Source organism: Pleurodeles waltl, chromosome 1_2, assembly GCF_031143425.1.
Source record: "Pleurodeles waltl isolate 20211129_DDA chromosome 1_2, aPleWal1.hap1.20221129, whole genome shotgun sequence".
Taxonomy (NCBI): Eukaryota; Metazoa; Chordata; class Amphibia; order Caudata; family Salamandridae; genus Pleurodeles; species Pleurodeles waltl.
Genome location: NC_090437.1, coordinates 702,476,938 through 702,502,101, shown reverse-complemented (window position 1 = coordinate 702,502,101; position 25,164 = coordinate 702,476,938). Strand labels below are relative to the sequence as shown.

Sequence of the window (25,164 nt, the reverse complement as noted above, 5' to 3'; positions counted from 1 at the left end):
GTTGTGCTCTTCTTCCAATGGCTGGCACAACAACTTTGTTGCTGCATTGTAGAAAGAGAAGGGAAATCCAGAGAATAAATGTTTCTCTTTATAGGATTTCCCTTCCCACTACAACACTAACCTAAGTGACCTCCCGCCGCAACTTTACCAGTAGTGAAAAGTGAGCACGCGCACAACTATTTTACCCCACTGTGCATGCTCAAGCCACACACTACTGAACCCGGGACATTTAATTAAATAACCCGGGCACTACCCAAAGACCAGGACATTTCTTTAATTTTGAGAAATGTCTCGGACACTTCCCCACAAACCGGGACCGTCCGTTCACCCTATCTAAATGATCTCCTAATGTACTGTATGTTTGGTGAAGCATGCTGGAGCTTTCAACAACCCGTTTGGGCGGATATAGGACCTCCCTGCCTGTCATCTAAAGGTAAGAAGCAGAAAGTCTGAGGGAAGAGATATTGAGCCGGCAATTTGAACCAGTCTTGTTAGGTAAAATCATGGCTTGTATGAAGCACCTACATAATATCTCATTCAAATACATTTTCGGCTTCTGGGAGCAACGACCTTTCCAAAATAGCTCTGCAACTGACAAATCAATGCAACAGTTAAAATAGAAAGAACCCACCATCCATCCTGTATTGTTTCTTCCACCTATTGTATCCAGCTTTCTCCAGCAGATGTACACTTTAAGAACACATCTTTTGAGCAATACATTTCTATTAACCTACTTCCTCATGTGACTGTTTCTTTTTGCTATCACTGTGATTACCTTAAACGTCTGTAATTTCATCCGCCCTCTAAAGCCCAATGCTGGGATAGGAGGCTGAGCCATGTAATGTTTTGGTTTATTTTCGATTCCACAATGAAATCACATCTTGTGTTTATCAGAAAAGGCTTTCTTCTCATTTTACCTTTCCCTGTAGCATTAATCTCCTGGTGATCCCAATTCACAGAGCAAAGGAGGAGCAGAGTTGGCTGAAAAGCAAAACATTAGGTACTGTTTCTTCTTTTTTTTTAAAGGATGACTGCCAAGCCGCTTGTCATAGCCATAAATCACTTACCTCAATACCAGTTTGTTTTAATTAAACACGAAAGTGTTGGCTGGTTCATACGCACACGTTCAAAGAAAACTTTAATTCAGGAGTTTATTGAAAGGTCACTAAGTTTGAAACTTCAAAGTATTTTAAAGCAATAACATAGAATACTCAAAGTGTTTCATTTTTCTGAATTGTATGAAAAGCAGTCCCAAATTGAAAACCCTGCTCTTCAGGCACATCCACAGGCAGTGGGTTCTATTCTCCTCAAAATATATTTTTGGTGTTCGCCCACACATTTGTTTTTAGCTGTTTGTATACTCTGGGCTGACCAAGAAGGCACTGTTTCGCCTTAGTGCTACCAGCACATTTCACAATAAGTGACCACGTGGCAGTGCCCCATGTCATTCCTGATCCTCAAAGGCAGTTGGTACAACGATTGTCAAATTACACTTCACCCTTCTTCATCACTACTACTCCAAGCGTCTTCAAAAGCAGGGTTCACATGCGCATGTGGCCCAGACGTCTCCGAATCCTCATCGGGTACAGGCTCTCGCAATGCTGGCACCCAAGCAAGCACATTGCAGTCTTTGCTTCCGCTGTAAAGCTCCTGGAAATTAGACTGAAAGACACAACAGTCCACGTTGCTATAATGTCCCCTCAGCATGGTGACGAGCTCACCTGAGTAAAGGGTGTACACCGCAATGGTGGTGCTGTATGGGACAAACACAAACTCTGGGCTGCAGCCCGAGGAGACAGTGAATTTAAGTCCTTTCATAGTTTCGTTACAGATCTTACCATAATTCACAAGAGTGTTCTCCCCAGAAGCGCTGTTCCAGAGTCTCATCCGGTCATCAGTGCCAGTGGTCAAGAGGTGAAGCCCATCACTCGTAAAGCACAGTCCGTTCACCCTTCCGTTGTGGGCTGTATTCGCAGCCTCTGATGAAGCTTTCGACTTTTCGCCATTGTGTTGATCGAGAGTAATAAGGCACCCTGATGCTCTGCGTACGTCCCACAGTTTGACTTTGCTGTCAGCACTTGCTGTTGCCAAGACATATTCATAGCGTGGGGACCAAGACACAGAAAGCACTTCGCCTCTGTGGCCCTGCAGAATGTGAGAGCATGAGCCAGACTTCATGTCACACAGCTGCACTTTTGGGCTCTTGCTGCCAACAGCTATCAAGCAGTGCTTAGTCGCTATTGGAGACATGTGATGGCAATACACTGTCCCATCGAAATGAAAGACATCTGCAGGCTGCAATGTGTTTGTGTCCCATATTTTCAGTGTTTTATCAAAGGAGCTTGATGTGAAGATACCGGTGTCATGGGGATACCACTGAACTGTTTCCACACTGAATTTGTGTACATCAGGGTGACTCCTACCCACAGTGCACACTGACTTGCAAGTGTAATAGGGCTTTCTGCTAAAATTTGCCAGGTCGTAGAGTACAATGACCCCATCTGAACCCCCGGACAACATGTACCTTTGTTCAACAGGTTCGATATCTAGTGTGTTCACACCACTTCCATGGATTCGCTCCACATCGCGGTCTTTGTTTAGCTCCAAGCTCAGCACTCGCCTCGTTGTCTCAGCTCGCCTCAGACGCAGAGGGTCATCAATGCCATAACGGCGAGCAGAAATGGAGCTCAGCATCCTTTAACACTGATACTGAAGCACTCAGTGGAGCAAGAATATTTCAGTGAAATTTCTCAGTTTAAATCAAACGAAGTTGAGTGCATCACGAAGGACGCAACGTAACAACAACCTGCTTCATGTTGCCAACGGGACTCAGAAAATCCAGCGACTTCCCCGGATTAAATACATCAAATCCCAAACTATCGATTGTGATGAAACCAATCGTTTTTTTCTTTCCATACCACTATTTTGGTTAAAAGAAATGGCCAGTACACCACGCAATGACTTCCATGAACATAACAGGCAGGCATCAATGTTCAATACAAAGACAGCAACTCTAATGGAAGCTTTCCATGTTTAAGAACCAAATTCATAAAGCGAGGATATTCTGGGGCTCCATCGAAGGGATAATGCACGAAACCACTTTTGAGGTTGAATCTTGTTTTGTGATTCTTTCTTTAGGGCTGCTCTTCACATCTTCCATGTCCTAAGGGGAAAAAGAGAAAGTGTTAAAGAAAATGCTGTCCTTCAAACTCACCCCTCAAGGATACCATTGTTATAATCCTTGGGATTATAGCAATCGGGAACCTATATAATTTCCATACGTATCTTAAACAATTTTGGCAGATTTTCATATTTCTTTTCTGTTGTGCGATGCTACCATATGCTGCCATGAAGATAATAATTTAGCACTTTCTAGTTCAGAGAGGTGGTGATATAGAGGCGGGATCTGCTCTTTAATCTTCCTGGAAAACACGCTAAATAGTAATTTACATGACAAAAAAGTTTGATCACTGTGTGCGACCTAGGTGGAGCATTTTAGTACCATTTTCATCAGTTTGCTACCAATAGGAACTGCCTTCATCATGGCTGTTTTAGTTAAGGGAGCTTACCGATGCAGTCATGAGCACAGAACATCAAGGCTGTTGTCGAGGCCATTCTCTCCCTAGCCCAGGATTAACCACTGTGGTCTTAACAGTAAAGTATGTACAAGTCAAATTGGGTATATTTTTGAAAGATATACCATAGAATGATACCAATATTCTACTTTAAAGCATCATTTTTGCATAAAGCTTACATAAAGGCTAAAAGCATTTGCATTCAGGAGTTTTTTGTGAGAAATCTACCCCGAGTCAGATACTCTTAAATTTCAGGACTTGAACTCAACAAGTAGGAATGATTAAACCACAACTTGGAGTTCTTCATGAATATTGCAGAAAACTCTTACTTAGGTCACTCAAAAATTATTTAATATATAACAAAGGGTGCAGAATGTACCTAGATGTAGATCAACAGGACTACAACGAACTAGACTGAGATGGCGTGAACAGCATCAAATTTCGTGACTATGGCAATTAACTGACAGCCAGTCTTGAGCAAGAAAGTCTTCAGAAACTGATTAACCATTAAATGATTGCCAGAAACTGAAAATTGGGCTCGTCTGTTACTATCCAGTAGACAAAATATATCCATGAGATTAAATATAAAACATCTATATTTGCTTGTAAATGGCTAAGGTTCAAGGAACAAACCTCAACTCCGACCATGTCAGATTCTAGCATCAGAACACAAACACACCGATAACAAACAAAAAGAACTCTACCCACTAAGGCCCACTTTCAAATCAGGCAATTGTTTTCCCTTTTTGGTCACTCAGAATGCTCAAGATGGTCTGCAGCAGGTATCATTTTTGAATCTATGAACAACCTAATTACTGATTTAAAGAGCTTAGATTCTGTATTAGGTTGGCAACGGAACAGTAGATAATACAAAAACAAGTAACAAACATTATTTTGAAAATTAAAAGGAGCAGGGCCTTTTTTCAGGAGTCCTAGGGCAACCAGGGGTTACTGGGCATATTTAGGGTAAATTAGAGGCGTGTACCAATGGTGTCATGGGGCTTAACCCTACTATTAGACCCAAACCAGGTCAACAAGCACACCCCTTTAGCACATGAATCACAGAGTAGTAAAGTCGATCAGTACAAGGCTTGATGTTGCTACTCCAACCCTGGAGCTTTATGGATTCCTCTGGGCTCCTCCACTGCTTTGAATTCCCTGGTGTACTGACAGAAAGTTCCTGATTCATCTTTACACTCAAGTTGCAGACAGACTTTGTGTATTGCAGAAGATGCATACTATGACCAGTCCAGGGCATCTCTACAGTTTCGCTATTTCCATGCATATAGGGCCAGTAATGATCTTTGTTGAAGGTGTGAGCAGGAAGGCGGGGTATAGCTGAGAGTCTTCTGTTAGGAAAGCCCCAAAATAAGGTCACAAAATATATATGTGGGGCTACCCCATCGAGATTACCTATAAACCCAGTCCTTTCAGAGAACAAAGGACATGAAAGGTAGGAGACAACACCCTAATTTCAAAGGGACCAATTCCTCACTTCCTAAACACTCTCCAGTCTGGTCTACTACAAAGATCTCTGGAATGTGTGAAATAATCCTCCAATTCACATCAGCTGTCTCAGCTCCCTCTGACTGTCCATCTTAGATGCCACTTGGAGTAGAACCTGGTTGTAAGGGACTGGCAAAAAGTTTTTTAAAGAACACAGGAAGCCCGGAGGCTCCTCTGCCTAGCTGATTACAGGTCAAAACGCCTGCCCTGCAGCATAAATCATTTAACTACCATCACTGTTAGCCCTCTAGCGCGCTGTGGGACGATGGCAGCAACTCTCCCTAAAAGGACAGTGTGCATGGTGTACCCCTCTGAACACAGAGTCCTGCTATGTGTTTCACTCCATAGCACAGCATGATATCAGCAAATAGGCTCAGATCAACGTGTGGGCTGGGTGGGGTTCAAAAACATCTTCTATGAGTAATTTTATGCAGTGGCATACACTCTCTAGATCCATGTAGGGAGCCTTTTTTTACCCCAACTCAACCCTTATGTGAAAAGTTTAGAGTTCACGTTCTTCTTTGGGAGCTGTTGGATATTGTTATCTAGGACTGGCAAACCAAATCATGTTAGGGTTGTAAAGTTAAAAGATTATATTTTAAAGTTGAATTACACACTAGTATGAGCAGGTGTAGTACAAAATTTCTCTACATGTGGAATAGGTACTGCACAGTGTTCTACAGCATCTTTTAAAATTTGTTTCAAATTATTTACAACAAAACTGTTATTAGCGGACCACTCAGAGTGGCTCACGGAAGGAAACAGAAGCAAATGGTGAACTTTAATGCCATATTTTTTGCATTCAGGCAATACGTATTCAGTTTAAGGACCACAACCTGTCCTTTTGATTTTTCTATAAAAGAACTATATTATTAGAAGAACAATATGAAAGTTATATTTAAAAAAGACAATGAAAATTGACAGAATCCAGTACTGAAATCAATGCCCACAGCCCCAAAAATATGTAAAATATTTAGGATTAATCTATGAAAGGATAAATACAATTTGTGGGCTTCTTATAGCTCTGCAAATAGAAGCAATACAGATAAGACAAATTTAGCCCCATGAATTCTGTTTTATAACTATTACAAAGAAAGGCCCTAAAGTTGTTTTAGTCAGCAGTATGGTGGCCGGCATGCCCATGATTAAAGAGGGAGTCAGTAGGCCAGCCCAGCAAGAACTCAAAGGATTCCATAGCAGGGGTGGCAGAAAAAGGTTCAGACTCTACTAACGAACCCGACAGCCACAGAATCCCCCCTCCCCCAAGAGCTCTGCAACTCCCATTTGTAATACTTCCACAACAAGACTGCTACCATGTACAACAATTTCGACCACCAACCCACCTCTCTCAGCTTCAACAACCTCAACCAGCCAGCGCTCACCAGCCGAATAATCACGACCTGGTCTCCGTTCACCACTCAGAACACCACAGCCATGATGTTCTCCATCCACTCTGGGCAGGACGCCCACCGACCCTAGCCCCCACCACCTCTTCAACCTCAGATCCAACCCCATCAGCACAAAACTCAGCAGCATCATCAACATCTCCATCTCCACAGCAGCCTTCCTGAATGGATGGAAACACATGGAGGTCAGACCCCTCCTAAAGAAACCGTCCGCAGACCCCAGCTATCTAAAAAAATTACCGTCTCATCTCCCTGCTCCCAGACCTGTTTAAAATACTCAATAAAGCCATCAACCAACAGATCACCGAATACCTGGAACACAACCACCTACCGGACGCCTCGCAACCTGGATTCCCTGTCAACCACAGTACCGAGACCTCACTTACTGCAGCCACAAACGTAATCAGAACTCTCCTTGACCACGGAGAGACTGTGGCCTTCGACCTCTTTGCTGCATTAGACACTGTCTACCACCACATCCTCATCAACAGGTTCCATAGCATTGGCATACAGCAAAATGAACTCAATTGTATCACCTCGTTCTTCACTGGATGCACACTGGGTATCTGGCTGCCTCCTTTCACCTCGGAACTCAAGAACATTATGTGCGGCGTACCCCAAAGATCATCCCTCAGCCACACCCTGTTCAACGTCAACATGACCACCCGCTCACAGATGTCATCAGATCCCAAAGACTCAACACAATCTCCTATGCAGATGACAGTCAACTAATCCTGGTGCTCACCGAAGATCCCTCCAATGCAAAAAACCTGCTTTCACGATGCCACGATCAACATAGCAGACTTGATGAGAGGCAACTGCCTCAAACTCAACTCTGAAAAGACAGAAGTACTGATCTTTGGGAAGAATACCTCCGACTGGAACCACAGCTGGTGGCCCACACAACTTGGTACCACATGACACCAACTGACCATGCACGGAACCAAGGCATCATCCTCGACAATGAGCTGACAATGAAATGGCAAATCAATGCAATTGCTGCCTTCTGCTGCTACGTCCTTTGTATGCTCCGCAGAATCTTCGGATTGCGCCCGGTCAACACCAGAAAGATAGTCACCCAGGTCCTCGTCACCAATCGCCTCGGGCAACGCCCTTTACGCTGGCATCTCCACCCAGCTCCTCAGAACACATCAGACCATACAGAATGCTGCAGCCGGACTCATCCAGGACTTCCCCAAGCGGGTCCACATCACCCCCTCACCTCAGAAATCTCTACTGGCTCCCCATCCGGAAGAGATGGCAGTTCAATATTCTCATGCATGCCTACAAAGCCCTACACGATCAAGGACCGTCCTATATCAACAAGCAACTTAACTTCCAACTATCAGCAGAAAACCTCTGCTCCTCCTCTCTTACTCCCCTTCACACACCCCACATCCAGCGCAGCCACAGCAGGGGCCAAGCCTTTTCCTACATCGCCACCAAGGCTTTGAACGAACTGCCCATCCACCTCTGAACTGCACCCTCCATGGTAGCTGTTTGTCGGAGACACAGCACCCCAGCATCTAGAGACCCCTAGGGGTGACAGTGCTGCACTTTAAAAATGACTGATTGATTGAAAAACCGGAATGTTGGCTTTCTACAGTGGTGACAGAATGAAAGGGAGGGAACCATAAACCACATACTGCTACAGAACATGATTGTACTGAGCAAAATATAGGTTTTAAAAGTACATTTTGTTGTTACTTCTTATAGAGAAAGACTTGTGTCAAAAGGCATTGGGGCTTGCAGGCTTTCAATAAATTACGTTAGCAGAGTAATGAATGTTTGCGATGCTTTCTTTTATGTGCATGTGAGGAGCATTTATCTGAAAACGGTTATATAAAAGTATATGTATTATGTTAGTACAGATATATCATCTTAGAAAAATTGACAATAAATGTTGGTGACATTCTCTATGGTACCCTCACCATAAATGAGGAGGGTTTATCTGTCTAAGGGGAGGACTCTCTATCATTGTTCACATGTGAGCATTCATAAGGCCTTTGTTGATTTACAAGAACAGCCACCTCTGATCAAGTACTGTGCGTTTGCGGTTGTAGACATTGTCTCTCAGCTGCCTGGGAGGTTTCTGTTTGGTGTGGCATCCCTGTTGGCTGCAGTGATAAGTCTGGGTGGAGAGGTGTGTCTCCAAGTCAGAGCTAAAACTGTAGTGGGTGAACCTTGTTTTCGTAAGGTAGACACTTATTTGCCCACCAAACTGTATTGCAGTGCATGCTCCATTATCTTTGCTAACTGTAAAGTGATATATTTGTGCACAACGGACAAGGGCCTCTATGTCTATTTTTTTTCCTGGCTGTCCTGCGTCTCTGGGCACTTGTGCGGTGACTGCAATAAAGTAAAGGAACCCTAAGTAATTCTTATTGATTTATATTACAGCATTCATCTTTCTGGTCACTTTTGTGACACTGTAAGAAGGATCTCAAAACATGATATAACCCACTGCTGATGCATTTTGAGGCTGCACCACGTATGCATGTAGAAATGGGACACCCTTCTCCCTGCACCAGTATTTGTTTAGTCAGACTGCTATATGCATGCAAAATACTGGATCTTTATTATATGTAGATGCTTTTTCGCATTAACTCAATCTGTTATTTAGGTTATTCCTTCAACGATGGACATCCTTGTGCAAATGAGCAGGCTTTCAGCTACTCTTAGAGATAACCAGACTGTACTGTTTTTAGATATGCACACAAATTGTGCAGTTTACTTTGTCCTGTAATTCTCAAGTCACATGTTGTTGACATGTTTGTCTTTTGATACCTTACATGACATACAGAGTTAATTTGGTGTGCACATTTCTCCAGGATATAGAAACAAGCTGACAAGCCACTAAAGACTGTTTACAATATAAAGCTGAGCCTCTATACCTTAGGAGAGATGGAAGGAGGAGTGTCTAGCATATGTGATTGCCACAGGTGCAGAGAAGATGCCAATGGAATGAAGAAAGAGCATCTTTTTGCATTGTCTGTTATTAGAGTATTAAGAGTTTTTTTGTTTTGTTTTTTACAATGCTGCCGACAGCTGTTCCTGTAGTGGGAGAAGATGGGTGGATGCAGCAGGACTAGAAAGATTTTTTAATCCTCACACCTTAGCATAGTTTTAAATATGTATAGATTTCATGCTTAGGTTCAAGGTGAGTTTAGATTAAATATTAAGGAAATAGTTAATGGTCTATACCAATAGTAAGATAATTCAGTATGTTTTGGATAATAGGTACTCTTGACTTAATAGTAAGCTGAAGAGCTAAAAAAAAGTTACCTGTGTGAAATCTGTGAATAAAGAAATGAATGAAAGGAGGATGGGTAAAATGTGAAGAGCTGTGGGAAATCACTAAACAGGGTAGTAAGAAAGATGGAATGCTTCTTCAACAATATTGAGCATTGTGTTCCAAAGTAGAGAACATACATCTTATATGTAGAATCTCACAATGCTGCAGTAGACATTGGTCGAATCTGGTAAGGTAGTTACATTTTCAAACTACCATTACCGGGAAGAGAGCTCTACAGGGTCTCCAGTCTACTCCTGCCAGACGCTAGTCCATTCTTTAAGATCTTCAAATAACTTATCATCCGTGCTTACCAAGGCCATTCTGTGTTCCTCAGCTACAGCCATTGCTCTACATCTGTCACCTGTTTCTCAAAGTTTGAACTAGTGAGTTGCAAACAATGTATTGTGATATGTCTCTTGTGTAGACCTATACATAGTACCACAACTCTTTTTTTTGTTGTTTCTTTCTGTGGTTTGTGTATAACTCGAAGATACAATGATGTAGTGTACATTGTACTTTATCTCCCCCGGCTGACATGTGGTCACCACCACCGCCTTCCCCTTTCCTCCTGAAAATGTTGCCCAAAGTCATCTACACTGGGAAAAACATTTTAGCCTGCATGGGTATATTCTATGGATTATTTTAGATATATAACACACCGTAACTGAATATTTCCATTGTGTGAGTTTTAACTGGGCATTGCTTGTACAATCTGTAGTACAGGTAAACACTATATCCCATTTTGAATCAGTTTGAGGATGTGTTAAGTCATTATTTTATTGAATCTTTATAGGGAGGTCTTTTGTCACTCTCCCCAAATTGCTATGCAACCCGAGGAAAAATATCATCTCCCTATTGCAATCTGATAAATTCTGAGAGAATACCTGATTCAGGAAATCATACTGGAAAATAATTCCTACCAGCCCTGATCATACCACAAAGCTGGCACACATGAAAAAATGACCTGCAGATACCCCAAACCTCTTTTGAGCCTGCAGGAATACGAGAAAACGTTCCTGATAATATAAATCCCTCATCATAACATATCCTCCTTTAATCAACCATGTCCCCTTGGCCTTTGCTCTTTGAACCACTATTTTTCAAAAAGCCTTATATGTATGGTATCTGTTACCCCTCATTGGTGTTTGCTCGAATGACCCACGTTGCTAATTTGTCATTAATAGGTCACTTGGCCAGTTCCAAGAATCGGAGGAAAAGAACACCTACCTGGATACTGTCCTAAAGGTTATGGGGGTCATGTCACCACTGGTAAGAGTTGTGTTCTCCACATCTAGAATATACCAACTGGTAGGATTAATAGAAAAATGGTGGATTCCACAGCAGCAGCCCTTGGAAACATAACAGAAGAATTGACTGCTGTGAGGGCTCTAGTAATCCAGGACCGGATTGCGTTAAACATTCTCCGGGCCAAGAAAGGCAAGGCATGTCAGGTGATACACCAAACATGTTGTGCGTACATACCAGATAACAGCAATAATATCAATAAGGCCATAGGAAAAATAAAGAAGGTCCAAGGGGAGGCAGAAGGGATACACACATATGGCATCTGGGAAACACTGGGAGTGTGGCTGAGCAACTGGGGATCATGGCTGTTGGAAGTAATTATAATAGGGATTGTAGGTTTAATAACAGTGTTTGTGCTTATACAGGTATGCCCCACGTGCATTAGCATACTCATCACCAATTGCTGCAGTAGGACAGGTCCTCCCCTGTGTTGTGACTTGAAAGGAAAAAGGGAACACCGTATAAGGGATGATACTTCCAAGCTTGAAAGCATGGGGGAGGCATTTCCACTGGAGGAATTGGTGTAAGGTGTCACTGAGTATAAGAGCGCAGAATGTGGAATCCCATTTTTTTTTTGCATGATATAGAATCAATTTGTGCTTTGTTCAGTCCTGTGAAACTGAATGATAACACTGCCTGTTGTTGAAGAGCATCATGAATACTTGTTTTCCACATTTTATATGTATAAGCTTGGGACGCAACATGATGCAAGGCTTGCTCAAGAGGCAGCACTCATGATATACCATAGCAAGCTAGCTCAGCATTAATGTTCTAGTATTGAATTAAGACACCTGCTACTGGCTAACATATTTCCCAATCTCGAAAATTCCCCAACTGATATTTCAGGGAACACGTGATTATTACTATGTATTTGCTTGTAATGCAGTATTGCTCTGTCCTTTTATTGGATATTATACATAAATCTTATGAAATCTTGCCTGAGATAGTTGGACGGGTGATATGTAAGCTTGTGATTGTCAAGAAATGATGATGTACTCAATTCTGATTGGATAATTAATGGGACCACCCCTTGTGGTTTGCAAGAATAAGGGATTATGTTTTAGTTCTGCAATTTGGACATTTGGCTTTGGAGTCAGTCATCTCCATGTCCCGCTAAATAAATCTTTCTTGGTTTACTATAGTGGATGGTTCCTGTCTTTGATTTGGATTTCTGAAGACACTTGTACAGGTTCACCAGCATGGGATGGAGTATTTTTCGGAATACTACCCACGGTCCACTTCCAAATTCTAGCCATGTGTTCAACTAGGAATTTCCAAAACCCATGAATCAATTTTACATCTTGGCATTCAGATAGAAGACTGTTCTTCTGGCTGATGGTTTGCTCCAGCCAGAACACTAGGTGTTGCATCTGAACTACCAAATCATAGCATTATAAATCTGGGAGACCCAAGCCTTTCTCGTAGGGTAATTTCAATGTATTCTGTCATACCCTATGGTGCTCTTTCACGCCCAGATCAGAGAAATGAACAATAACTGCTTCACTCCTTAAATATTTGTCTAGGAGCAGGCAGAAGATGCCATGAAATGCATACAGATAGCACAATAAGATAATCATCTTAGCCACAACTATTCATCTCATCGTAGATAGTGGGAGGAGGAAACCACAAATAAGACTGACTTTCTCACCTCTTTTAAAGCATTTCTTGCTTATGTTAAGATAAATCAAAGGAGGCAATCCTGATTTCTAAATATTTTAAGCCACCTGGTTACAATTTCAACCCTAGAGTTAGAAGAATACCTTTATTCACTCCTGCCAATCGTCCAAGGGAGGGTAAATTTAACTTACTTGGGTAGACCTTGAGCACAGACAGCTTTCCCTGCACAGCATTCCTTATTCTTATTTCTCCATTGTGTATATCTATTCACTGCTTTCAGTGGCTCCATTACCAAAGCAAATGATATGGGAGAAAGAAGACATACTTATCTCATGCTCTTCAAACAGTTAAACCCAACGTATAAGTGTGAAAGGTTTTTAAATACCTAATGCTGCTATTGTATAATCCTCCTCACTAAAGTTTCAAACAAAGAGCGGCAAATAATAAGAAATTAACATGTTGTAGGTGTGGAAATGCTTTTCATATAGTGGCACAGTTTGCAGATGCAAAGGGGACTTTGCAAAGTGGACTTTGCTAAAGGGCAGTGCCAGGAAGAGATGAGCAACAATAACTTAATTTTGAAGTGTGGGTTTAATGGGGGAGTGTGGGAAAATTAAAGAAATGGTCATGGCAGTGAAAGAGGTTTATTGTGCAGAGAAAAGAAAGTGACTAACCCAGGCCCATTGTTGTTTTCAATTGAAGTGCTGGATTCTGGTCTAGGCATTAAGTCGGACTCGGTCTCGCCTCACCATCATACTTAATTGTTCAACAAAGGTCTAAGCAAATGCGATGTGACTTTCAAAGGAAGGCATGCACATTTAAAGATATATATGCTCACAAGCGGAGTGTGTATTTCTCTATTGATGAATGAGAGACTTCTCAAAATTATCTTGAGTCCCTGTGCTTCAATACACATTGGATATGTTTCTTAACAGTTTTTTCAGACTTATTTTGTACAAAGTTTTCTACGATATACCCTCTCAGATACAGGGGAAATTACAAGGATACATTTCGCCTCCAAAAGGTTGCTAAGATATTTAAGCAAAATATTAGAGAGGTACTTATTAATGCAAGGAAAGACTTGTAATGTATGCAGTAGATGATTGTCCACAACATAATTGAGGAACTTAAACCTTCTGATTGGGTCCTCTTCCTTTGGTTTAACCTTCTAACCATTCAAAAATTCTTTATGCTGCCATATTAATTTTGATTAGAACAGTATATTAAATCAGCTAATGCGTTATGCAGTCCACACTAGTGTTGAAGATACTTCAGTTCTCTGCTTTGAGTATGCAAAATGTTGTTGACAACAGGCTCACCATGTAATCACAAATTAACACCTGCTTCTTCACTCTGCGCATGCTACTTAAGATCTTCAAGTGGCTATCCTGCACATGAGACACACTATGACAGAGGCCCTCATCACCAGTTGACTAGACTATTGCAACACCCTCAACATAGGAATCGCCTCAACTCCTACAAAGACTTCAGAACATACAGAATGCTGCAGCCAGACTCATCCTTGACCTTACCTGACGATCCCTCATCACAGCAGACCTCAGACAACTCCACTGGCTCTTCGTGCAGGAGAGGTGTGTATTTAAGCTTTTGACCCATGCACTCAAAGCTCTACACAACCAAGGACCCACCTACATTAACCACCACCTGAATTTCCACTAACCATTAAAAAGATGCCGCCCCATTGCTTGCCTAATCCCCATGCATCCACTGAAGCAGAAGTGTGCCTTCACCCACATAGCAGCAAAAACCTGGAACAGCCTCCTCACCCATCTCCGGACCATCACCTCTAATCCGGAATTCCATACAGCCCTCAAGACCTGGCTCTGGGAATAAGCCACTGAGACCTGCAAGTGCATGGATACCCTCAATGGGGATTAGTTGCGCTTTACCAATCCTGCTTGATTAATGAAAATATATTTATTAAAAACAACCGGGATCGCAGAAAAATCGGGCAAAAGCCTCCCTGGCATTTGGCAAGGTGAACTTTAAGAAGGGAGATTGGTACACACATTTATATTCAACTTAAGAAGTTTTCAGCTTACGATACCATGAGTTGAAGTTTCAATCTTCTCTATGAAACAGAGAATCTCAAAGACAACAGCCTTCAAATGTATCTACAGCGATACAAGCCTTCTAAAAAAGCATTTATTTTTATGAAATGACAACAAGCTGAGTGTTAGGCTCTAGATATTAAACTTCAGATAGTTCCTAGGTAGCATAAGACTCCAACAGAAGGCCTTCTAATTGATTCCTATGTTTTGCCCCACCCCCTGGAAGTGAAAATAATGAACTCCCCTCTCTCCCAGTAGGTTGATGCTTTGAACAAAAAGCTGGCAACATGCGGGCACAGATGAATGTGTGTTAGATAGTTGCACTGAGAAAAATGCAGCATATCACTGGGGCTGGCTTGGATCCCAGATCCAGCTACCATATCTGGAATCCAACTTGGTTCCCCCCCATTTTCTGCACTGGTAGAATTCTAGTCAGACAGACATATGTATTGCTGAGACAGACAGTTGCAGCATATTCAAGTATATATAGAAGTGAATAAAAAGAACTGGAAGCCATTAAAACATTAATCAGCCTGGAAGTCAGAAATTGCAGATGCACAAAATCCTTTCAGTACACGTTCATGTATGGAGCTATATAATTTAGGAATATAAAAGAGGTCTTTCAAGATGAACAGAATAGAAGCAAATACTTCTGTCAGAGCTGAAATAAAAAAACAAGTGTAATACTTGAAATGACATCTCTCGGCAAACAGCTCCCTGCCCTTTTAAAATGAACACTCCAATGTATAATAAAAATGGAATCCACGAAACGAAATTCTTCCTCTTTCAAAATGCCCCTAAATGCATATTACAAAACGTAGGAAACAAAAGGACAGAGAAAATGGATATTATGAAAATGCAGCACTAGAAAGGGGATGTTGGATGTACATGTTGAATATACTCAATTATTTGTAGATTTTAAAGTTGTGCGATGCCCTAAAGTCAAACACACACGTTTCTTCTCATTTTTGACAAGTCAGGTTTCATTTACCCATTAAGTGCTCATTAACCATTACTTTGTTAGGTTCTTGTAGCCTGCTCCACAGAAAATGCTATGTATACCTCTACTTCTATTCCAGGAAAAACAAGCATTGGCAAAGTCAATAGGTGTGTCACTGGCCTTTTGGCTTTATCAATGTGTGTTTTGTCTCGATGTTTTGCAAGAATTTAAAGTTGGGGATGCTGTCAGGTGCCCTGCTGATGGCCTCTGCTAGAGTGAGTCCTAGTCCCAAAGAGGTGCCCCCATAGCCCAGGTCCTGGACCCCTGGCTGGCATCAACGAGATCTCCTCCTGAAGAAAAGGTGAAGGTACAGAAGCTTTATGGTCATCACAACCGCAAAGTGACTTCTTCGTGCTGATAAAGGACCACCTGCAACACCCACCAACGTGAAGCTCCAGTGGGGCCTCCTCCTTGCAGTGACAGCAGCCTCCTGCAACGACCAGCTTTCAGCAACAATCAACTAACATGAAGCATTAACAAGACAACTCTTGCTAGCATGGTAACAGAATACTGAATATCGTCTGCCAAAAGTATTGGGTACCAAATATTATTTACAAAATTATAGTCCCCTTGAAGGACAAGTGGGAGTCTTTCAAGGTTCTTGCACCTCCACTTTACTCTTTCATTTTTTTATGTGAGCTCTAGCATAGCACTGTTGGAATACGCAGCAGAATGTTTTTTGCATGCAGATGATACATAGATTAATAAAAGAAGCATAGATGATTTGTACCACAAAAAAATAATGTAATGTCCATTTTGCTTTCAAGTCTATTATAGCTATTTTGTTGGCATAAAGTGGTGCTACTTATTGAACAGAACCTGGCCAACTCAGAAACTCTACGAGTCTCCATTATGGAAACCAGCTCTATGACCTGCTACTGTTTGCCTGCTCCTCGAGCCACCCCACTGGGGACCTGGGAAAGGATCTGTGCTTCAATCAGACTGGATCATATTATATTTTCATAATAATTTCCTAAACCAACATTTCAGCACCATTAAGTAAAACATTTTCCCAAGGCATGATGTGCTCTGTCTTGGCTTGGCCTGTGTGGACCACTCTGTGTTATGTGTGAATGTAGTTATGTTAAAACTAATGAATAGAGAGCTTTCTCTTCGAAAGGAGAGACGGGTTTGCAAAGATTGTTATCATTCCTTGATATGTGTGCTGGAGATGGACTAAAGTTTGTGTACAGGTTCTTCCAAGATATTCACAAAAACACGGACAAAGCTGTGCAGGATCCACAGTTCTATTTATTAACATATCCACAATATTAATTTCTGAGCGTACATCAGTAAATGTGTAAATTATTCAAATGCACCAGTGTGAAGGTGCTTGATGAGTCTAATGAAGTTTCACTGTGAGATTTATATAGCATTCATCCCTCCTAGCACCAGTTTCCAAGTATTCATGGAAAAGAGAAAGAAGTACGGGGGGAGGGGTAAACGGGAGAAACGTTCATGTTGACTGGGCGTTTGGTCTGCACACACCCCCAGACACTTTTGATCCTATTTCATTGTGCTTTAGGGCTGAAAGTGTTAAAAAATCAGACAGTTGTGCGCACACTGCTTACATTTGCAAGGTTGAATGATAATGCATGCTTACATTATGCATCAGGTCAAGTAGCATTTCCAGTAGACCTTGGAGAAATGGTGGCTATTAGACCTGGCAACTTTTTGGCGTGTCTCCCTTGTCTTTTTGTGTCTCCCCTGTCTTTTTGTCTTCTGACCTCCTGTTTTTATTGTTTACTGGACTCTGTCTTTGCTGGTTTATTGTCTCTGCACACTTTACCACTGCTGATCAGTGCGCTAAAGTGCAAGTGCTCCCTATGTAAATTGTACTCTTGATTGGTTTATCCACAATTGACATATTTGATTTACTTTGAAGTCCCTACTAAAGTGCACTAGAGGTGCCCAGGCCCTTTACCTCAAATACTCCTAGTGAGCCTGCAGCACTGGTTGTGCCACCCACATTAGTATCAGTGCAGGGTGCAGTGTATTTAAAAGGTAGGACATGTACTGGTGTTTTACATGTCCTAACAGTGAAATACTGCCAAATTTGGGTTTTACTGTGCCAGGCCTATCTCTCTCTCGCAAGTTAATTTGGGGGCTGCCTTTAAATATTATTAAAGTGCAGATTCCCTTTGAGCGCAGACAGAAATTTAGAGTTTAGGGTCTCTGAACTCACAATTTAAAATACATCTTTTGGTTTTTTTTTTAAATTGTGTGTTTGAAAATGCCAGTTTTAGAAAGTAGGCATTTTTTTGCTTAAACCATTTTGCGACTCTGCCAGTTTGTGGATTCCCCGTCTGGGTCAGTTTGACAGTTGGGCTGTTTACACCTCTCCTCTAGACACTGACACAAAGGGAGCTGGGGTGTAGACTGCATATCCTGATGATCCATCTGAGCTAAAGTGGAGGGAGGAGTGGTCACTTAGACCTGAAAGGACTGTGCCTGCCCTCACAGAATGCAGTCTCCAAACCCTGTGCGTCTGGGGCCTGGCCTGGACAAGGAAGGATCTTGCAAACGCTTGAGACTTTACTTTGAAGTTTGCCAGCTTCAAAGGCAGAAGGGGTATAAGTATTGGACCCAAAACATCAGACTTTTAGAATCTTTCTGAAATCAAGAGGAACTCTGCCTAGGAGAAGAGCTGAAGAGCTGGAGGAGGAGTATTGTCCCTGTGCTGTGTTTCTTTGCTGGACTGGCCTGTAGTTGCTGCTTCTGCCTGACAAGAGTGCTAAGAGTGAACTTTGCAGTGTGTCCTGCTTGAGAAAATTCTCCAAGGGATTGGAGTAGAGCTTGCCCCCTGTTGGAAGTCTCATCTCGGGGACACCAAAGACTTAAGTTTCCTCCAGCTGCAGCACTGGGAACTGTGTGTTTTGTGTTATTCAAGAGGAGAAACTACTGCAACGCCGCTGGCCTGCACCGTGACCTGCCGACGCCACACAGAGGCCGTCATCGGATGACTTCACTGAGCCGCTGCTCTCACTGCAACCTGCGGGCCCTGCACTCCAGCATCACCTTGCTCACACTGCAGCCTGGACATCCCCGACGATGATGCTCCTGCTGACACCAGGCATCCCTGCCTGCACTGTGATCTGTGCACACTGCTCGTGAAGGCTTGGGCCTACAGACGACAGTGCTTCAGCAACAACGATAACGCTGCCTGCACCATGACCTGGTGACACCGCACGTCGCACTGCCCCGCTTCGCACCACAGCCCTTGTCTCACCAGTGCCGATGGACGCCATCACCGAGCCGCTGCCTGCACCATGACCAGTGGGCACGGCATGTCGCATCGTCCCCGCTTCGCACCGCAGCCCCAACGCCATCCACGCCATCAGCCCTGAGTTCGATCCGCAACGCGTGTGATTTCAAGGGTCCGACGACTCCCAGACCGACTCCGGAACAGAAACCGCGACACTGCTCTCCGGAGCTCACCACGAGGATCACGATGCCCTGCAATTCCAAAGGTACTGTTTGCGGGTCTTCCTGACACTGTAGCTGGCCCGCGACGCCACGCCTGCCTGAACTGTTGTTGTTTTTTTAATGTACTTATTTATTTTTGCATTTACAAAACAAGAACCATCAAACAGAGTAAAGTACCGTTCACATACAATATTCAGTAAGCTTAGTCTGCTAGGAGGCCTCATATGAATAACAACAACGATCAAGCTTCAAGATAATCAACAGGATAAAGTACTCCTCTACATGAGGGCCCATATCACGAGGCGCAGGTGAATGGAAGTAACAGAACCGAGATAGGGTACAGAAGAGGAAAGAAAGCAGGGGAAAGGAAGCAGCGTGGCCATCGTATCGCCCATAAAAGGGGGGCCTATACCCTGTTACCTCAGAGAGGAAAACAGCCCCAGATGGACACTCAAGGGGATGCATAAAAAGCTAGTCTTCTCCCTATGCTCGGGACACAAGGAAGGTTGTTAAGGGGGCCCATATATCCCACGGGCGGGAACCTTTCGGTATCAATTCCCAGTAAATCGCCAGCTGCTCCTGGCAGTATGCAGCGTCTTTCAAACATTCATCACATCGGGGTATCCGTTTACTTCCCCAGCACAGTGCCACCCTACGCTTAGCCAGCAGCAGCAGTCCCACCAACCGTCTGAACGCAGAGGGGATCTCCTCAACGTATCCCAGAAGTGCAACCTTGGGTGCGCGGCGACACAAGCTCAGTCATCTCTTCTAGCGCATGCAGTACCTCACACCAGTAACCTCGCAGCGCCACACAGTCGCACGCCAAATGCAGAAAGTCCGACTCCAGGGCAGAACAACTTTCCCATTTGGCACCGCCCTAAGGCCCATTCTCTTCAATGTATTAGGCGTGTAATACAGACGATGCAGGAAGTTAAAATGTATAAGGCCTTATTAGGGGAGAGCTCCCGCATCTGCGCACAGCAATAGCAACACTTCTTCTTCAGGATGGGAGCGCCCAGATCTACCTCCCAGTGCACTTTAGCTTTGGACTTAACAAGAGGCTCCGTAGTCATACAAACATACAGACTCGTAATGAGACATTGGGCGGACGGCAACCAGTATACCATTTCCAGTGCTCGGCAGAGCGTGGGCTCCGTGGGAAAGCAGGAGTACCGCACACACAACAAGGTCCGGATCCTAAAAAAAAATAAAGAAATTGATAGATCGCAGTGGGCTCCGAGCACAGTCTCCAAGGAAACTAACGTCCCCGCCGGGAACCAAGACCCCAAAGTAGTCATATTTAACTCCCGGAGGCGTTCAGCTATCTGGCCATGCTCCAACGGAGGAAGGCCCACCACATCCTGCACCAGAATCGAAGGCGCAAACACCTCACGCACCCCAGCCCGCCTTAGCAAGCTCGCCCAAGCCCACGCCGAGAACGCCAGTGTCCACACCTCGCCGATGGGGCCTGGGCAGTCCACCAACCACCCCATCCAATCTATCAGGCCATAGCGTGTCATGTTCAGGAGCTAGATGCGACAAATAACGTATGGGGTGCAGCCAAAAGTACACAAAGTGGGCCTGCGCACAGTAGTAATAAAGTTCGAGATCCGGGGGCCACAAGGCCACCCTGCTCGAAAGGTAGAGTCAGAGTCTCCCAGGAAATTCTGTTCTGCCCACGTGCCCACGCGAGGGCCACGAGCGAAGATATAAGCCGTTTTTAAGAAACCAGTTGTGAGAACAAGAGGTAAGTTAACAAAGAGATATAAGAATTTAGGCAGAACTACCATCTTCGCTATCGAGATGAGTCCGGTCAGCGAGAGCGGGAGCAAGTGCCAGACAGCCACCTTATCCTCCAGCCACACAACTGCTGCGCCATAATTAGCCGACCACAGCTCCTCCACCTTCCAACTCAGCCAATACCCAGATAACGTACCAGCCAGTCTGCCCAACAGAGGGGGTAGCCAGAGTGACACTGCAAGGTAGCATCAGATAAAGGCAGCACCACCGTCTTTGACAAGTTAATCGTGATCCTGGAGATCCGGCCAAATCGGACCACCTCATCCAGCAAAACGTTGAGGTGCAACTGCGGATCACAGACATACAGTGCAACATCGTCCACGTACACAGAAATTAGAATGGGGCGCTGCCGGAACGCCAACCCCCTATGATTATGGTGCTGTTGCAGGCACACCGCAAGGGGTTCCATTGCTACCGCAAAAAGCAGCGGCAAAAGGGGGCAGCCCTGACGAGTGCCCTTAGCAATCGAAAAAGAATCTGACAACAGCCCGTTGATTCTCAATCTGGCAGTCGGATTAGAGTACAGCAGATGGATTAGTTGAATGAACCTGGGGCTAAGCCCCACTCTAGCCAGTAAGGTGAAGATGTACGGCCAAGCCAGCGAGTCAAACGCCTTTGCGGTATCTATAAAGACCGCCGCCACGCGGTCCTCAGGCAAGATCATACGAGAGATCGCAAAAAAAGTACGAAGATTATACAATGTCGAACGTCCCGGCACAAATCCAGACTGGTCCGGTAGTACCAAGGATGGGAGCAGGGGCTGCAGGCGGACCGCAATGAGTTTCCCCAGAATCTTTTTGTCTATATCTATAAGCGAAAGCGGCTGATAAGAGTCACAACTAATGGAGCCCTTCCCGGGCTTTAAAATCATCATGATGAGAGCCTCCCGCAACGAAGCCGGGAGGGTACCACTCTCTAGAGCTTGAGCGTAAACCTCAAGGAGGCGCAGCGCTAGGATATCTGCATATTCCTTATAGAAGGCAGGCGTCAAGCCGTCCAATCCCGGGGCCTTATCACTTGGTAAACTGGGTATAGCCTGAACCACATCCTCCACTGAAAAAGGGGCGTCGAGATATTGTCTGTGGGAGTTCTCAAGCCAGAGCAGGCTAATCTCCTCAAAGTAATTAACAGCATCTAGAGCACTCATTCCCGGCTGCTCAGCATACAGGCCCGGGTAAAAGTTAGACATGACGCGCTTAACCTCCTCCTGTACCTGTCCGGATTATCCCCGCCGAGTGAGTCAATTACACTATATGGTTCCCAGCCCACAGCTTGTGAAGCATAGCAGCTAGTGTCCTTCCAGCCCTTTCACCTTCACCATATCTCTGCGCTTTCGTCTCCTTACCCAGGAAGCACACCTCACGAAGCGCCACCTACTCATACCAAGTCAGCGCCTCCCTGAACTCAGCCAAAAGACCTACAGACCAGTCAGAAGCCGGACACCTCTCCAAGTCGAGCAGGTCGCATCTCCAAGTCCGCCAACTACCATGTAAGTGCCCTTAGCACCCCATGTTGCTTAGCAAGACAGATTCCGCGGATTACAACCTTAAAGGCATCCCATAAAGTGCCCGCCAAGGACAACCGAGCCCTGATTAACATCGAAGTAGTCCACGATAGCAGTGCGGATCTCCTCCCGGAAGATACGATCTCTCAGCGCCCCACAAGGCAACCACCACGAAAACGCGCGGCCAGGGCCCCCGGGCACATGCAGCTCCAGCAGGACCAGCGAATGATCCAATAAAGTGTGAGGCATATGCTCAATTGACTTTGTCCAGAGTTCCACATCTCTGGTGCCCAGTCATCTGTGTATTCTGGACCAGCTGCCATGCGCGTAATTAACACACGTGCCCTGCCTATCCTCTCCATGCCTGACCCTTCACAGGTCCACCAGAGCATCCTCAGCCATGATGTGTGCCAGTGCCCTCACATCTGCCACATGTTGAGGCCTGGCCCGGCTTTCACGATCTGCCTCCGGATCCAAGACCACATTGAAATCACCACCCCATAGTAGAGAACCAGGGCCCAGCGAACCAACCAATCACCAGACTTCCCCCAAAGAATTCAGGGTCGTCAATATTGGGGCCATAAATGGACATCAGGCGGAACGGCCTATCATAGAAACTTCCCTTCAGCATGACATAGCGACCCCGCGGGTCCGCAAGCACCCTGCCTGTGCGCCATGGCAGTCCCTTCCTGATCAAAATCACCACACCCCACGCATAGCCCGAGTACATCGCCATATGACTCTCACCAATCCAGCCAGCCTTCACCCTTGCTCTTGTTCCCTCGACCAGGTGAGTCTCCTGCAGCATACAGATATCAATTGCATGGCGTTGCATATAGGCCGATAGCAATCTTATCTTGCGTCCATTATTCAGCCCCGTGACATTCCAAGTGAGGCACCTAACAGCAGTCATGTTTGTATTCACCATTCCAAGAATCCGCCCAATCGCATGGCGTCCCCAGCCGCCAGCCGCCCTACATAAAGCAACAGCTGCTAAGGAAAAGGGAATAGAGAGAGAGGGGGGAAAAAGACAGCGCCAACAACCCCAACAACAAACATTGCATGTTCCCACCCACGCTGCCCCCCACAATTAGGCCGGCCCAGTAAGCTCACTCACACCCAAACTCATAGCCCATTGCAATACAGCAAACGTCTTAATTGGACTCCTCCAGCGGGGCATCAGCGAGGCCATCTGCCAACTGGCCCGATTGGGGTGGATGGGCAGGATTACCAGGATACCATCCATAGTCCAAGACCGGCCACGTCAGAGCCAGCCCAAGTCAAAGCTAATCCAATTCCAACCCACGGCAGAGGTGCCACCGCGGTCCTCAACAACAGAACAGATTTTAATCATTGTCGCTGCCATCAGGGGCATCACCACCCACCCCATCCACCTGTGCGCAAGCCGGAGGCTTTTTTTTAGGAACAGTCTTGGCGTATTTGGTTGCCTGTTTCGGATCCGTAAAGAAATGCAGCTGGCCCTTATGTAGTACACGCAACTTGGCAGGATAATTGAGAGAGAACTTAGTGTCCGTCTGACTCAAGAAGCGCTTGACCGAGAGGAATGCCGTGTGGGCAGCCTGCACCGCAGGAGTATAGTCCGGGAAAATGCTGAGCTCGTTGTTATTATATATCACTGGGCGACGCTCCCGGGCCAGCCGGAGTATTGTGTCCCTGCCCCGGCAGTTCAATAAACGCACAATGTTTGGCCGTGCCGGTGTTCCCGGCAGGGGCCGAGGGACCGGTGAGTCCGCTCCACCAACACCTTAGAGAGCTCGCCAGGGAAAAGTGTTGTAAGCATAGTCTCCACATAATTTTCCATCCGGCACACGGCCGTCGTCTCCGGGAGACCCAAAATGCTAATGTTATTGCGGCGGGACCGGGCCTCGAGATCCTCGTTCCTATTACGGATAAGCTCTAGCGCGCGTTCCATCCGCAGCAGCTTCTCTCCATCACTGTGGCAACTATCTTCTAATTCCGATGTGCGAGACTCCACATGGTCGAGACGGGTGGCATAACCATCCACCCTCTCCTTCAGGTGGTCCATTTGCTCAGTCAGATGGTCTAGCTTCCCATCTATGCTAGCCAGGCTGTGTCTAAGGTCTATGAACATAGCTTTCATAGAGGGCAATTGCGTCTCCTCCTCCTGGGCCAAGTCGTCCAACGACCTACCAGCCTGGCTGCTTTTCTTTTTGCCCTCAAACGTAAGTTTGGGCTGCTTCTGATCCACCTTCCCCATCGCAGACAGGACTCACCACTCCACCCAGGTACACTCCGTGTAACGCTCCAACTCGGGCAACCACCCAGGCCAGAGGGAGGATGGGGAATCCGCTAACCTCTCAGCGTGGCCAAGGGCCAGTCACCCACACCAGCAGCCTCCAGGCAAAGCCAGCACGCTCTGCCAGAAGTAAATGGGCTCTGGAGAGAAGCCCCAGGTCATTCCAGCGATGAGTGTCGTCCTCCAGCTTCCACAGCAGTCACCGCCGCAGAGGCCACAAGCCACGGGCCAGGCCAGCACCACCAAGAGGCACCAGCAGGAAGCCAATGGCCGAGGCGCCAAACAGAGCCACCAGGTCGTGCCAAGAGAAGTCAGGGGGGCCGCCGTCCAACCGTGACCCCCCCTCCTCCAGCGCCAAGGCACAAGCGCGTTTTTGGGGC

General features: G+C 45.2%; 1 protein-coding gene across 1 annotated transcript in view; it reads right to left on the bottom strand.

Annotated features, from left to right (window-relative positions):
* Positions 1–1,137: 1,137 nt before the first annotated feature.
* ERCC8 (ERCC excision repair 8, CSA ubiquitin ligase complex subunit) overlaps positions 1,138–25,164 on the bottom strand; it is a 55,662-nt gene continuing 31,635 nt past the window's right edge. Inside the window, exon 2 of the mRNA XM_069242680.1 lies at positions 1,138–3,163. Coding sequence (XP_069098781.1) covers positions 1,495–2,694 — 1,200 coding nt within the window. The 5' untranslated portion in view covers positions 2,695–3,163 and the 3' untranslated portion in view covers positions 1,138–1,494. The remainder of the gene's footprint in view (positions 3,164–25,164) is intronic.